This window comes from Hippoglossus stenolepis, chromosome 14 (assembly GCF_022539355.2).
Source record: "Hippoglossus stenolepis isolate QCI-W04-F060 chromosome 14, HSTE1.2, whole genome shotgun sequence".
Taxonomy (NCBI): domain Eukaryota; kingdom Metazoa; phylum Chordata; class Actinopteri; order Pleuronectiformes; family Pleuronectidae; genus Hippoglossus; species Hippoglossus stenolepis.
This window is the reverse complement of record NC_061496.1, coordinates 28,210,035-28,225,847: the sequence shown is the minus strand read 5'-3', so window position 1 is coordinate 28,225,847 and position 15,813 is coordinate 28,210,035. Positions and strand designations below refer to the sequence as shown.

At 40.1% G+C, this 15,813-nt stretch overlaps 1 protein-coding gene across 5 annotated transcripts in view; it reads left to right on the top strand.

The window, feature by feature from the left end:
• The window catches only part of b4galt6 (UDP-Gal:betaGlcNAc beta 1,4- galactosyltransferase, polypeptide 6), a 54,129-nt gene that overhangs the window by 21,207 nt on the left and 17,109 nt on the right, over window positions 1–15,813 (top strand). For all 5 annotated transcript variants that reach the window (XM_047342842.1, XM_047342841.1, XM_047342843.1 and 2 more), the window contains 5 exons: window positions 1,149–1,262; window positions 1,745–1,869; window positions 2,412–2,528; window positions 2,885–3,072; window positions 4,521–4,643. In XM_047342842.1, the coding sequence (XP_047198798.1) occupies window positions 1,149–1,262; window positions 1,745–1,869; window positions 2,412–2,528; window positions 2,885–3,072; window positions 4,521–4,643 (667 nt within the window). The remainder of the gene's footprint in view (window positions 1–1,148; window positions 1,263–1,744; window positions 1,870–2,411; window positions 2,529–2,884; window positions 3,073–4,520; window positions 4,644–15,813) is intronic.

Here is a 15,813-nt window from a genome sequence, read left to right as displayed (position 1 = left end):
GTAAGCACGCAAAACTAACTTTTACTACATCATAATTCTGACATTCATTGGATAAGCTCGAACAAACCTTCTGTGCCTTCCCTACTATATTAAGTAAACACCACCTTAACGGAACACCTCAATGTTATTGCAATAAAGCATTGAAGTACGAGTTAACCTCACTTTCTTTAAAGGATGGCACTAATGCCTGGGCCACACAGGCTGCATGAGCGGCGCACGCCTTGCTGCTCTTCTACAGAGTCAGTCTTACTTATTTTCTGTGTGTAGCGACTTAATGCATTCATTTGCTATAACAACATTTTTATTGTATTGTTTTAGGACCAGAAGATGCATAACATCATACCATAGTGTCCTGACATTAAGTTGAGTACAAAGGCTTCTTTTAACTGAGGAAATACAATAGTCATACAATAAACCCAAGCAGGAGGTCTGCATGCTCCTTGTATGAACAACAGATGCCCCCGATAGCAGATTAGCAACCCAGCCATCACGCCCTGCCAGTGTGCCCCAGTTGCAGGGCAATATGCCTACTCACATCTGTGCACAGGGAGTGGTGTGGAGATGCATACTCACAGGGGTGGACGTAGGCTGAGTTTTATCCAACTTCAAAGCCCGTATGTGGAGATATATTAGCTCAACCTAATGGATTATAGTTTCGAGTTCTACCTCGGTCAGGTGCGGGGCCCGCTTGAGATCTTCTGTGTCCACCCTAGCCTGTAACAGTAGGATCCTCCACAGCTGAAAGCGCCTCAGGCCTAGCCCATGAATCCAGCCCTTGGGAGGAGACCCAGTGATGCAGCCAAAGATCCCCACCTGAAGATAATGCATCAACTCATACAAGAACACGATCATACACAAACACACCGGAACCAACTTGGTCAGGGCCGTAACACCTGCCAATTCTTCCATCCTCTCACACAATTTATCACTTTTCTAATATACTTTAAATGTTGTCACAGATTCTGTTTCCGCTGCTTTTGTGGTTCATTCAAGTTTTTTAAAAATGTATTAGAGATTTAATGATATCAAAACTTGGATACTGGCCAACTGTACTTTAATACTCCCTGAGCATCGCAGCAAATTTCTTACTACTGATCTTTTGTATTATAGTGTTTTGACTTAAGAGTTTATTTTTTTCTTTTCTGTAGACTATCCTGATGGCAGTAACTCCAGTGAATACCTGGTCCAGCCAACTACATATCTTCCCGAGAACTTCACCTATGCCCAGAACCTTCCCTGCCCTGAGCGATTGCCTTCTATGAGTGAGTAGACTGGTACCCAGCACCAGAAAAGTGTTTCAGGAGGTCAATGAATTCATTCATTCAAGTTTTTTATTTAAAATGACCGTTACTGCTCTCTCTGCTTTGCTGCCTCATTGTTTAGTTTGGAAAAAATAAAAAGCTTTTAGAAAACAGGTGCTCTTATCTCCTTTTTGGTGACATTACTTGTTCCAATCATAATAATATTAATAATACCAGCTCTCCATCCACCAGATAATATGGTTGGCCAGTGGAAATTTGAAGTGCTGCAATCTTTTAACAATACCACCTATTAATGCTTGATAAATAATAATAATTTATGTGGTTTATATTATCTTATTGATACATTTATAGAGGCAGGTAAAGCCACAGACTCCTTCAAACATGACTGTCTTGTGTTTTCCTGTAGTGATTGGTTTTGTATTTGTTTTTTGTTTATTGATGCTCATGTATCTGTGGAACCTTGCACCAAAAACTCTTCACAGAGGGCCTAATGGAAGTGAACATGACAGAGATCCCTATGGAGGATTTAGAACTAAAGTTCTCCAAGTTTTTTGACATTGAATTCGGAGGCCGTTGGAAACCAAAGGACTGCAGACCTCACTGGAAGGTTGGTTTATAGATTTTACATGTACAGATAACACTGTTTTTAATTTAAGGCTTACCAGAATGCTTCATAGCTTTGGCCATTGCCATTGTAAGAATGTCCAAATCTGTTTTTAATTGCTGTTTTTTTTGTTTTATTATGATTATTATACATGCATTACCACAGAAATACCAAAAATATATTAATGAAGAAATCCAACATATTTCCTTATTAAGTTACAGCAACACTTGCAAGATGTGAAAAAGTCAAGCACCTGTAATAACGGTATAATTGTATACAGCCCACTTTGAAACCAGCTGGCGAGAGTGGGTGGTTCACGCCTCCGAATGTTGGTGGTTTGATCCCTGGCTCCTCCATTCCATGTCAAATTGTTGTTAGACAAGATACTGAATCCCTAATTGTACCTAATGGAACTATCAGTATCTGAGTATATACATGAATCTGTGTGCAAGTGGGTGAGTTGTAAGTACACTCCATTTACATTATACAAAATGCATTTATATTATAAGTATATATTGATTCGTACTTACATATTTGTGTTGTAGGTAGCAATCCTAATTCCATTTAGAAACCGCCATGAACATCTCCCCATCCTCTTCCACCACCTCATCCCAATGCTGCAGAGACAGAGGCTGCAGTTTGCCTTCTACGTCATTGAACAGGTGCAGTGTATTGATGTCTGTGTGTACTACAGTGTATTGTGAGGCATTTTTTTGTTTAACTTAGGGCTGCTGCACACTAGAGGATAATCAGGCCAATTTTAGACCCGATTCGTCCCTACCGACAATCGCAGGGCAAATCGTCTAGTGTGCACTAGGCATAAAAGTCTGATATTCAGCTGAATGAAAACGTTTTAAGCTCATGCTGTATACATTATTTATAAACTAAAAAATGCATTTGATGCACTGAAGGCAGTTGCTGATATTGAACAAGGTTTCACAGTATTTACTTTCATTATAAATAGCAAATATAAATGGTATATTATATGTTATATGTTTTCACATATGTATGTGTTTAGAGTGGGAGCCAACCCTTTAATAGAGCCATGCTCTTTAACGTGGGATTCCTAGAGGCCATGAAGGACGTGGACTGGGACTGCTTTATCTTTCACGATGTTGACCACATCCCTGTGAACGATCGAAACTACTACGGCTGTGGTCAGATGCCACGCCACTTTGCTGCCAAGCTGGACAAATACATGTACATGTGAGTGCATTATATATATATAGATTACTTCACACATCAGTGGGATCCTAACCTCCACTCTGGGATATTATTTGGAAATCGTAGTTTGAAAGTGAATAGTTTTTCTTTATTTTTTGGAAGTGATCTCCACTGAGCTCTGTTCACCTGATGGCACATTCACGTTCACTGCAGACATTTTACGCACGCACACACACACACACATACAAACACACACACTATCAAAACTAAAGTCGGACTTGATGATACACGCACAGTGTTAGAAGATATTATTCAAAATGATTAATGACGCAACTCCGCTGATTAATGGTATATGAACACAATAGAAGGGACAGTTATGTCGCACGAGCACAAATAACGCAGTTGATTTTAATGTTAATGATGAAGTGGATCAATAATCTGGCTTCAGTTCACCACCTCACGTCTGCATCGCCATTTTCCCTTCGCCAAAAGTGTCACAGTTAACGTACAAGTGCGCACATTCTCCCATGAAGTTTGTTTTTCTAGATCATAACGTTTGCGTGAAAAGTGACCTACCCATCTTTCAGACCCCCTTGTGTGCATAAGCAACGGTTATAAATGAGGTTATAAGTGATGACTGATGACTGAGGCCCAAGGTCAGTCAGGGTGATCTGCCTCCTGCTGTGAGACTCGAAGCAATAGCTTACTCGCTCTGGACTGTTACTTACTGCTGCTTATTGTAATGGACTGATTCAACCTGTTTATAATAATTCTTTCCCAGATGTAAAAATTGTTCCAGTCTTCAAATATGGAGAGTTCATCTCGCTCTAACAGAGGCTCAGAGGCCTGAGTGGAGAGCACTATACATACCACCGTTAACTAAGCGGGCTGGGGATTTACACTGAGGGTTCTTCATGGTGTTGTGGTTGTTAATGCTTTTGTTTCTTTGATCAGTCCCAATGTTCAAGATGCTTGTCCTTTCCTTACCCAGAGAGACTATTTTTTTTTTTTTTTCATTCGACAAATGTGGAAGACTTTAAGTACGTAGTGCCTCAAACGAGTGTTGTGTTCTCTGGAGAATGATGAGTTGGTTTCTGGTCATATTGTTAAATATAGCTTCATTCAATTTATTTTATGTACAAGTTTTGTTTGTTTTTGAGCAAATAAAAGTGGTTTGACAATATCAAAAATCGAATCTCTCTCTCTCAGAGGGGCAGTAAATTAGTGACAGAGCCGGAAAAAACTTAAATATAAAAATATATTTTTTAGAAACCAAACATATAAGCAGATTTCTTGATCACTATAACTGAATTATTTAAACAGCTTTTGTATAGGAACTATTCTTTCCCAAGCTTTTTAATCCTTGTAAACAGTTGATCCCTATATCCGTGATCACTATAAGCTGTTTCCATTGGTTATCATAAAAAAAAAAAGATTGCTGTGGATATTTTGACATGTGGTATTTACCTCATGTTTATTGTTGTTTCCAGTCTTCCATACAGCGAATTCTTTGGCGGTGTGAGTGGACTCACTATGGACCAGTTCCGCAAGATTAATGGCTTTCCCAATGCCTTCTGGGGCTGGGGAGGAGAAGATGATGACTTGTGGAACAGGTTAGTGTCCAAAAGGGGATGTATAGTGGATACCTTCACTTAGTTACACAGTTGATTGTATTTTTGTTTGAGAAGCCATTGAGGAGGAAGAGAATTTCACCACAAAAACAGTTGATGGCAACCGCAGCTTTATTTCTGCACTTGTTGGTACCTGTCATACTTATGTAATTTGCTCCTTATGTCCGCTGCAGGCTCCAGACTACACTGTCTGCTACAAGTATAACACACCCCAATCCAATCAGGTTCTGCTGCATTGACATGTCTTCAAATTTCCAGCTTTAGTCTGACAATGTTGTTGGAGTTTAATAATGAGGTGATAATGATGAAGTCAGTGGAGAAGAAACACAACAAAATGTTTGCTACAGTATACAGGCAGCCCTTTGATTTATGTAGGAGCCCAAAGGGTTCAAGTTTTTTCAACACCGCATTTTCTAGTTTTTCTGATTGCAATAAAACAGCATACCACTACACAGGCTGACACAAGTTTTAATTATTTTCATACAATTAGACCTACATTAGTCTCTTTTAAAGCAACAGTAGAGAAAGGGTGCAGGAGGGTACCCTCTGCTGGAAAGTCTGGCAAGTAATTTGAGAGGGCCTGAGACTTATATATAGTCCAGACCACAAGGATTTCAGTAATTAGTCATTTATTGCTCTTGAGGGTTCAAGGATAAGAATAACATATAATATACACGTATGTATGTATTAAATTAGTGTTACATAGAGGGGGGCCTGGTTTTCAAAACACTATGGAGTAGGGCAGGGCAACTAATTGAATTTCAATTATGATTATGGCTTACAACGATTATGAAAACAAAGTTATCGACATAAACCAAATTATTATCCCACGTTTTGTTTTGCTATGAGGGTCTCCTTTTGTCTTGCCTTATGATGCTCTGGCCACACTGCCTGCGTGAGCGGCGCGTCGCTGCGCCACGGTTGTGCTGTGTGTTTGTTGCGGTTGTCTGTTGTTCACACTGGAAGTGTTTTTGCTGCGTGTCTGCAGCAGCGCTGCAATCTGATGTTTCTGTTATAACTACTGTATTTCCTTGAATAAAAGTCAGGCTATGTATTCAACTAAATACCAGGAGACTATAGTGTCCTGCCGCTGCAAAATATTGCCACCGCGGCTTAAGGATTGTAGCAGGCACACATAATATGCCCAGTATCCTTGTACCGTGCTGTATACCCCTGCCGCATTTCCTCCCTCCTCAATTCCCCTGCACTTTAGTGCACACTAATCAGAAGTTATTAGTACCTGAACAGTACTCGAAGTTTACTTTGTGTTTGTTTGATTCACTCTCGAGTTTATAAGACATGTACAAAAAGTCCAACAGTTCACCCTGAGATGTAATGTGACGTGCACAGCCAGGACATCACAATTAAATTAACAATAACGATCCAGAGTTATGATCCGACATCATCGATAAATAACAAAATGCATGTGCTTGTCAGTTTGTGTGAAGTGCGACAGAGACCAGCAGACACACACACACACCTGCAGACAGGTGAGAAGTTCTTCCCTGATCCCTCAGGCAGTAAAGTATAGTATCTGTTGTAGTATCTGTTATGTATTTTTCTTTAAACATGCGTGATGTTTCCATATTCAGTGAGTTATCATAATAAATAATCATGATGACAATATTTACCAAAACTAGAAAATTCCTCCCGTGAAATTTTAAACGTGTGCCCAGTGCTTTCTGCCGGGTCCAGAGACTCAGTTTGAGAGAGAGAGAGAGAGGACTCGGTATGTTTCTTTTTAAAAGCAGTAAATAAATTAGCAATATACAACTCTTACCCAGAGTTGGTTTTCAACCCAAAACTACTTTATCACTGTACATGAGATCTACCAACTGTACGAAACACACATTGTTGATTAATAGCTGTGAAAGTTGTAGTTTTAAAGAGTCCACCTCTGACCTCCCTCCTGCTCTGCTCACTGATTAATGGCACCTGTGTCTCTCCCACTGGGAAGAGACAGAAGTAAAATGCAAAATAAAACTTCTGCCCTCACTTGGTATTGAAACCACCACCACTTAGTTACTGTTCAAGAGTCTACCCACTCTATAAACTCTGGTAAAGGTCTCTAACTATCTGGGGTCTTTATATTTATAAAATTCTGCCTCCTTTCAGGTTTCCTGGTAACATCCTGTAACTATCTGGGGGCTTTTATTTTGAAAATCCAAATAAAATCTATTAGAGAGAGAGAGAGACAGAAAGAGAGAGAGATAACAAACTCAGTATGTTTCTATTTCGCAGCAGTAATAAAAAGCAAAAATAACTCCTGCCCTCACATGGTCTTGAACCCACAACCAGTTAGTCACAGTTCAAGCATATCTACCAACTGACCTAAACTAACTGTTGATGAACAGCTATGAAAGTTCTAATTTTAAAAAGTTAAATTGTCCCCCTCTAACCCCATTCCTGCTGTGTGTGTGTGTGTGTGTGTGTGTGTGTGTGTGTGTGTGTGTGTGTGTGTGTGTGTGTGTGTGTGTGTGTGTGTGTGTGTGTGTGTGTGTGTGTGTGTGTGTGTGTGTGTGTGTGTGTAAACAATTTGACCATTGGAGCAAGTTAGAAAAGTGTGACTTTGGGTCTCCTTCCAGAAATTTCCTCTCCAAGTTAACATTAGACCAAATGGAGAAGGGCTTGGAAACTTTAAAGTTAAAAAAATAGTTACAGCCAAAAGTTTCGGTCTGATTGATTTCACACTGACATTTCTCAGTTTTCCTCCATTTTGAGCTAAAAATCATGTATGATAACCTCCATTTGTGGCTTTGAGAGCAGTTTAAGCACAAAACAAGTAGATGAAATTCCGTCCTTCTCCACTGTCACTCTTTTGGGTGAGAGACCTTAAGTCCCATTCATCCGATTTTTGAGAATAATTTCACACATGTAGGTGAAACAACGGGGGCTCCTTTATTGAAATATTCTCGGGGGCACCCTTCAGTCATTTGGCCACACCCATGCTAAACAGCCATATTAGAAATGAAGTTGGGCCAATCTTGATAAATTTGCCAAGTTTAATGAGTTTTCCAGTACCTAGCCATTAAAAAAAATCCTTACGGAAAGCCAGGCGCCTCCTTTCCGCCCCCCTGTTACTCAATTGTGCCGTTCACATAGGCTGCGATGCGCCGCGCAGCGCCAAGGGCCCTGCACCGATGGTTTCGGCGTCGAGTCTATTTTTTCCGCTTGCCGCGAGCGTATCGCGCCAGGAAACACACTGAAAAATGATTTTAAACGATATAAATTACATATTTTATATGACATAAATTATCAAATATGCATTCCCATACTTTGTATTCCCCTTCTGTTGTCCTGGAGTTTTAATTTTCCCAATTTTCCCAATCACATAATTAAATGTCCCCCTCTGCCCATCCACTACAGTCATATAGATAGAAAGAGAGAGACAGAGAGAGAGAGAGAGAGAGGGGGTGGGGGTGGCTATAGGGTTGCGTAGTCACTTGTGACTACCTCATTTACCCCCGACACCCGACATTGCACGGAGCAAACAGCGGAGAAATTCTTGAAGATGGATGACATAAAGTTGATAATTGAAGTGGAGAAGTACAGGGAGTTGTATGATCCTCAGAACATGTTGTATAAAGACAACACCAAAAAAGATAAGTGTTGGGACGCCGTTGCAGTTAATGTTGGAGCCACAAGTAAGTATATGCTGTTTTACTACTGGGTCAACGGGTCTCCTAAGTGCAGTGCGTTAGGGATCGCAGGATGACCGGCGCGGAGAAATGCGCGTCCTGTGTGAACTGCCAGGCGGCTGCGCTTCCGCGTCCTGTGTGAACCCGGCGTTAGAGTAATTAGGGGACGCTTTTTTATTGAGATGGGCTGTTTTCCTTTAAACCCGTGTCCTACGGGGAATTTGCTTAATTTGAAAGCCTAACATTTTGTGTTAACAAGCATCCTCCTTTTTTATTTCTTTTAGTCTACCGGCCTCCCAAACCCAATTGCAATTTTCTCTCTGAATACTCAGTTCAGCTCTCTCTACTTCTGCCTAATTATGACCGGATCTGCATTATTGGTGATTTTAATATTGTTGTGCAAGTGATACTCTGGCAGGGGAATTTCTTTACCCCTTAGAATCACTTATTTTTGTTTTACACCCCACTGGGCCAACCCATGACAAGGACCATACTCTCGATCTTGTTATATCATTTGACCTGAAGATCTTCTTAATACCTGTGTATCTGATCTCTTTTGTGTTATGTTTAATTTATATTCTCCTTCACCGGCCGAAATTAAACTGGCCCCCATTAGCTCTCACATTATTAATTCAACAACAGCTGGCACATTTTCATATGCATTCTTATCCCTCTCTTCGGCCCTGCCCCACATACAGTACCTGACACTGAACATCTGGTGAACCCCTTTAATAATCTCTGCCTGGCAGCATTGGATTCAGTTGCCCCAATCAGAACCAGTGTCAAATCTGCACTGTGGTTTAGTGACATCACCCTCTTTCTAAAGAGGGAGGTGTGCGTAAAGTGGAGCTCAAATGGAAAGCCAGCAAACTTAATGTTTATTAAGAACACATGAAGGACTTCATTAAAAAATATAATGCTGCAGTGAAAGAAGCACAGGCAAACTACTTTTCCACCTTCATCTATCAGAATTTCCAAAACTCTAAAGTTTTCAAAACACTTGACCGAATTGTGGGATCCATGACTGACAGCACCCCCATAGCCTGCCTGCCTGCCCTTGAGCCCTCTAGACCAGTTTACATGCCATTCCTCAGCTCGTTTTTACCGGTGACTCTTCCTGAACTCTGACTGATATGGTAATCGCGTGAAGCCCCTTGGACGTGGTTCCCACCAGACAACTGAAAGAGACTTTGCCTACTCTTAGTCCTTTCATTCTAGCAATTATAAATAGCTCCTTGACATCTGGCGTCTACCCTGCTAATTTCAAAGCTCTAGTTGAACTACTCCTCAAAAAACCCAACCTAGACCTCTCCACTCTCAATAATAACAGCCCTCTTTCAAAACTATCAGTCTTATCCAAGATCCTTGAAATAGCTGTGTTCAAACAATTGGTACCTGACAGACAATAATTAATTTGAAACATTCCAATCTGGTTTTCAGTCCCTCCACATTACAGAAACTGCTCTTTTGAAAATCTGCAATGACCTTCTTTTGCTTGAAGATGCTGGTAAATTATCCATCCTCGTTCTTTTGGATATCAGTGCTGCTTTCAATACTGTAGACCACCCCATACTAATTTTTTCTCAGAAATATTTTTATTAGGTTTTCACATTAAACACAAATACCCCATATCCCCTCCCAACTTCAAACCCAAGTGACATGCCTGAGGGAATATCGCATTCTTGGAATGGTATAATAAGTTGCTGGACGTCTGGTTCAGTGTCATTATAAACAGATATATACATTAGAGAGAGAAGAACAAACTAGAAAAAACATTGAATTAGAGAATAATTCGTTCATACAAAGTATAATACTAGCAGAGGTCAACTGAGGGACAGATAATAAACAAAACAAAACCCAAAACAAACAGACTTTAAAGTAAGAAAAATAAATAATTAATAACAATAGTAACAGCAGTAATACTTTTATAATAATACCAAAGAAACATGACAAGGGAGTGCATTGTTAGCTTGACTTAAGGTTCTGAAAGTATTTCAGGAAAGGTCCCCAAACCCATTGGAACTTATTATTGGAGCTATAAACTGAGAAGTGGATCTTTTCAAGTTGAAGACATGCCGTGATATCCCTCCACCTAAGAAGTATTGCCCGCCTGGCCAGCAGGGAGGGAAAGGACAATGTGCGAGCCTTGGTTGGAGTCAGACGTGTGTCGACCTCTCCGGTGGTGCCGAAAAGTGCGACCAGAAGGTTAGGGTCCACATTGAGCTCAAGGATTAGGGCCAGAGTTTGAAAAATGTCCCTCCAATATTTTCCTTGACTAGGACAAGTCCAGAACATGTGTATAAGGGAGGCCTCACCTGTTTTACATCATTCACAGTAGGGGTTCACATCAGGGTAGAAACAAGACAATTTGGCTTCGGACATGTTCGTAAAATGATGGTGGAAGTTAACCTTGTTTAAATTAATCTGACAGAACTTAATTTAGTTAAAGGGAAATCAGGGAAGAAAATAAGTTAAAGAATTCTACAGACAATCCATCGGGGTCCCGGGGATTTTCCAGATTCCAATGAAGAGATAGCTGCAGCTATTTTGTGTGATATAGGTTCATCTAGTCTAGTTTTGTTGTCAGAAGAGAGAGTGGGAATGTTCAGATGGTTTAAGAAATCCTCCATCAAATTGTTATCATTGTGGAATTCAGAGGAGTAAAGTCTGGAATAGAAATTCCTGAATGTGTTATTAATTTCGATGTGGTTCCATCCTCCCTGGCAATTTTTGTGATGAACTGTTTTGCCCTAAATCCTCTCAGCTGATAAACCAACAGTTTACCAGATTTTTCACCATGGACTTAAAATAGACCCTTGATCCTCAGAAGCTGGCATTCAATTGGGTTTGTAGAAAGGAGGTCAAATTCGGTATGTAATTCCACCCGCTTTTTGTATAACTCTGGGTCTTTAGCATGAGCATATTGCTGGTCTATTTACTTAATTTGCTTAGTCAAATCGAGACGCTTATTATTGGCCTTCATTTTCAAATTCACGGAGTACGAAATAATCTGTCCCCTAAGAAAGGCTTTCAAAGTATCCCAAACAATCAAACTGGAGGTTTCACGAGAAGTGCTTGTGAGAAAAAAAGATTTTATCTGATCTCCTCCGAGACAATAACAAATCAACCATTTATATCCGATATCACACTGTGATGTTCAAAGGGAACATTTTGGTTTATGAGGATTGATAATCCCTAACCTTGGCCTGAAAGGTGGAGTGAAAGTGCTGCCCCGCCCAGCACGACATGAGACGTGAGTTGTCCGAGGGCACAAATATGAGTTTCTTGTTAAAAGGCAATTGGAATTTTGAATTGCTCGATGTGTGATAGCACTTTCCTTCTCTCCTAATGGGGTGGTTAAAACCCTTGACGTTCCAGCTGAAAAAATCTAGGAGGCTAACCCTTCTCCTTAACTGAAAATGTAGATTGGTTAACAGAAGCAACAACAAAACTCCCGGCATAAGTCGTAGCATGGAAACATAAGGCAAGTATTAAATCGGGAGAGAACCAAGGCTTGTAAAGACCCCAAGCACGGCACAACCCTGAGAACACCCACCCCCCACCCTAACATCGCAACAAGACAGCTGCCAAAAAACACAGCAGCAAACTCTTTAAACTACCAATTGTATACCAAAAATAAATCTTCCTATCTCTCTACACATCATCTTCAGCTCCGTTGTTGTCATATGAAAAAAAAATGTCAGCCTTGCTGGGAACATGGTGAGGGAAAACTGTGCCATTTCACTTTTCTGTGAGTCTGAAAGAGAATATACAATACAGTTGTACACTTACAGAATACAGTTAAACTTAACACCACGCCCCGTCTCTCGGACGGTGAATTGTCGGCTGTGATAAAAAAAACTAAAACAAAGGAATACTCACGTGACCGCCGCCCGTATCACAGTAAACTATTAACCGCGGCAGCAAGGCGAACCCCACTGTGTGAACACATTGTGGCAGGGCCAGGGAGATTAAGATGTGTATGTTCCGTAGGAGAGGCCGACGATATACACAATTTACCATAGATTTAAACCCCCTCCAGGCAAAGCAAGGGTTGCAATTCTCAAGTTTATCCGCTACCTTGTCTTTAAACCGTATTTGGGATAGTTTTATTTCCCTTGATGGAAGGCTAGTTTTTTCTGGGTACAATGTAATTGTTTTTCTAGGAATAATAATTAGCTCACAGAAAGTAATGTAACTTGATACAATGAAAATCAGTTCATCTAAGTCAGTACTAGGGATGTCACTATATGAAATTTTGGTGCCATGATTATTGTCAAAGGAAATATCACGGTTTTACGGTTTTCATGATTATCGATGCTATAAAAGGAAAATAACCCACGACAAGCACTATGTAGCGAGTAATATAGCTAATGAACTAAAATATGTATTATTATCATCAACTATATCCTGTTAGTTTTTATAGTGTAACGTTTGGCTATTTAAAAATAATTTATGCAAGCTATTTTATTTAGTTGCCTTATTGTGGAAGGTTGGTCAGGGTATTTGTGTTTCCTGTCATCATAAGCAGAGTATCTGAATGGGACATTTATTGTGAAGAGTCATAGTGAGATATCGTAGTTTTTACAATTCTTACGGTTATGAAACCGCAATTATCATAAAATCTGTTCATCCCGACATCCCGAGTAAGTACAAGCGTTTTTAAAAGCATCCCAGTTTGGGTTGTAAAAACATCCATTCAGTTCATTAATAGCTATCTCTGTCCACACAGTAATCTCCTTGCGCTCAACTTTCCTTCTTTTGAGGGCCGGTTGATAGACTGGGGCTAAAAAGTCGCAGTTGTGGTCAGAAGAGCCTAGTAACACCATTGCATAAGATTTATAGGCTGCATTTGTGGTGCCATACCTGACAATAACTCCTCAATTAATTTGTCATTGCTGCTCCCTTCATCTCTATCGGATATTTTTTTATGTATAAATACTTTAAACATTGACACACCTTTCGATTATGTTACAAAGTGTTTCTTGTAATCAATGTTGAAAGTACAATTATTTTGTTGATGTGTTCAGTTATACGTGGGGAGATGTGGCTCTCTCTGAGGTTTCTACGTTTTTCCCCCTTCTACGTTTTTTTAATAGGCTATTTTTTGTGGGGGTAGTGTTTCCTTACTCTTGTTGGGGGTTAAGGACAGAGGATGTCGCACCTTGTTAAGCCCTATGAGACAAATTGTGATTTGTGAATATGGGCTATATTAATAAAAACTTGATTGAAGTCCAGCATTCTGCCGTGTCTTGTTGGACAGTTAACATACTGGTAAAAGTGACCAAGGGCCTTCTTAAGACTACAAGTTTTAAAATCACCAAGAATAATATGCTGAGCATCAGGGAAAATGCTTTGCAAATGGTGCACAAGTTTAAAGGGAAAAAATTATTTAGTAATTATCTACTCGCCCCTATGCCGATGGAGGGGTAGGTGAAGTGTTTGAGTCCACAAAACAATTTTGGAGTTTCAAGGGGAAACAGCGTTGCAGCAAAATCCAATACAATTGAAGTAACTAGGGACCCCTTGTTCAAGCTTAAAAATACAACAGAAAAAATACATAAAATGCCTCCATACTGCTCCTGTGGTGTCATCTAAGTGTCCATAAGCCCCAACATTCAAATTTGTCTCAAAATGGCGTCATTTACACCATAATTTTTGCCTAAATGTCCACTACAGGAAGTAGCAATGCTACCGGAACTAGTGATGCTACCGCGCAACCCGCGCATACCCCCTTGGCGAGAGATCGTGTGCAGCGTGTGCAGCGTGTGCAGTGTGTGTGTGCAAACGCGGCTCCAGAGGAGGATATCAGAGGACATTTATGCAAAAAACATGGTGTAAAAGATGGCGTTTTGAGTCAAATTTGATTGTCGGGGCTTGTGGACACTTGGATGACACCACATGCATATAGGCCGCTTTAGTCACATTATGAGTTGCCCTGATGATATCACGCAAGTTGGATCAGCCTGTAATTAAAACATTTTACTTTGATTTTTGGTGTGGTTTTGAATCAAGCCCTCAATTGGTAGATGATTTTGGTTTTCATTGACCATTGTGACGTCATTTTGATCTCAACAAATTAAACAATGTACATCATTAAATATTTTTAACTGGAATAATTCATTCATCAAGTTCTAATGTGATTTTAGTGTTCCCTTCATTTTTTTGTGTATTTTGTCAGGTTTAAAGCAGTTTGCTGGTTGGCCTTTGGAAATGTGGGTTATAGCTTTCTCTCTGAAACTGCAAATAGAATTACCGCACTGGGGTTGTATGCCTCCACCAACCAGTGCAGTTTCCTTGTGTATATTTCTACTTTTTGGCCTCCGACCACAAAAATCGAATCAGTTCCTCTATTAGTCCAGATGAATTTTTATTCACTTTAAATACTTTGTGAGGCCATCTTGACCTTTGACATTTGGCTACCAAAATCAAATGAGTCAATCCTTGAGTCTGGGAGAATGTGACAGACAGACAGACAACCCAAAAACATAATGCCTCTGGCCATTGGCTGTCGCCAGTGTGGACGCAAAATGACCTGCAGTATTTGAGGCCTGTCAAGTAAAGCGTTTGTATATAAGAAGAACATTGTACATAAATACAATTGTGCAAAAAAGTTATTTTCTGGTTATTTGATTTTTATCGCAATATATATCGTTATTGGCTGATATGAAAAAGTTATCGTGATAAGATTTTTTTGCATATCACCCAGCCCTACATTGTAGACAAATTGTTAAAGATAAAATTATTCAATGAATGTTGTTGCCATGACGAAGATCAGCACCTGCGACATTCATGATTGGCTGTCACACCTGTGATTGCAAAGTGCTGTTTGCCTGTTTATTCAAAATTTATAAATATTCACTGTGTAGCGTTTCACCAAATTTGACGCTGCTCTTCCTTAGGCCCTGAGGAATACACATGCCAAATGTCAATAGTCAATAAGATGAATGGTTCAGGCTTCCGGTTCCGCCACTGAGAGGATGACAGCTTAATTTTCGAGCTCCCCGACGGTTTTGTTAAAGGGGACATAGCATGCCCATTTTACCACAAGTTGATATGGTTCCTTGGGGTCTTAATGAAATGTCTGTAACATACTTTGGTCAAAATACCACAAGGATCATATAAAACAGCACCCTTTTTACCCTGTATAAAACAGCCCTCCACAGAGCGACCTGTTTTGAGTGCCTGTTCCTTTAAATGCTAATGAGCCAGCTCCCCCCTCCCCCCTCTCCCCCCATGATTTTAAACGATATAAATTACATATTTTATATGATATAAATTATCAAATATGCATCCCATACTTTGTATTCCTCTTCTGTTGTCCTGGAGTTTTAATTTTCCCAATCACATAATTAAATGTCCCCCTCTGCCCATCCACTACAAGCACACAAGCAGACAGACAGAGAGAGAAAGAGAGGGGGGGCTATGAAGACCATCATTTACCCCCGAACCCCGACATTCAACGGGTACAACAACAAGCGGAGAAAGCAGAATCGCGGGCTGACCTTATATAT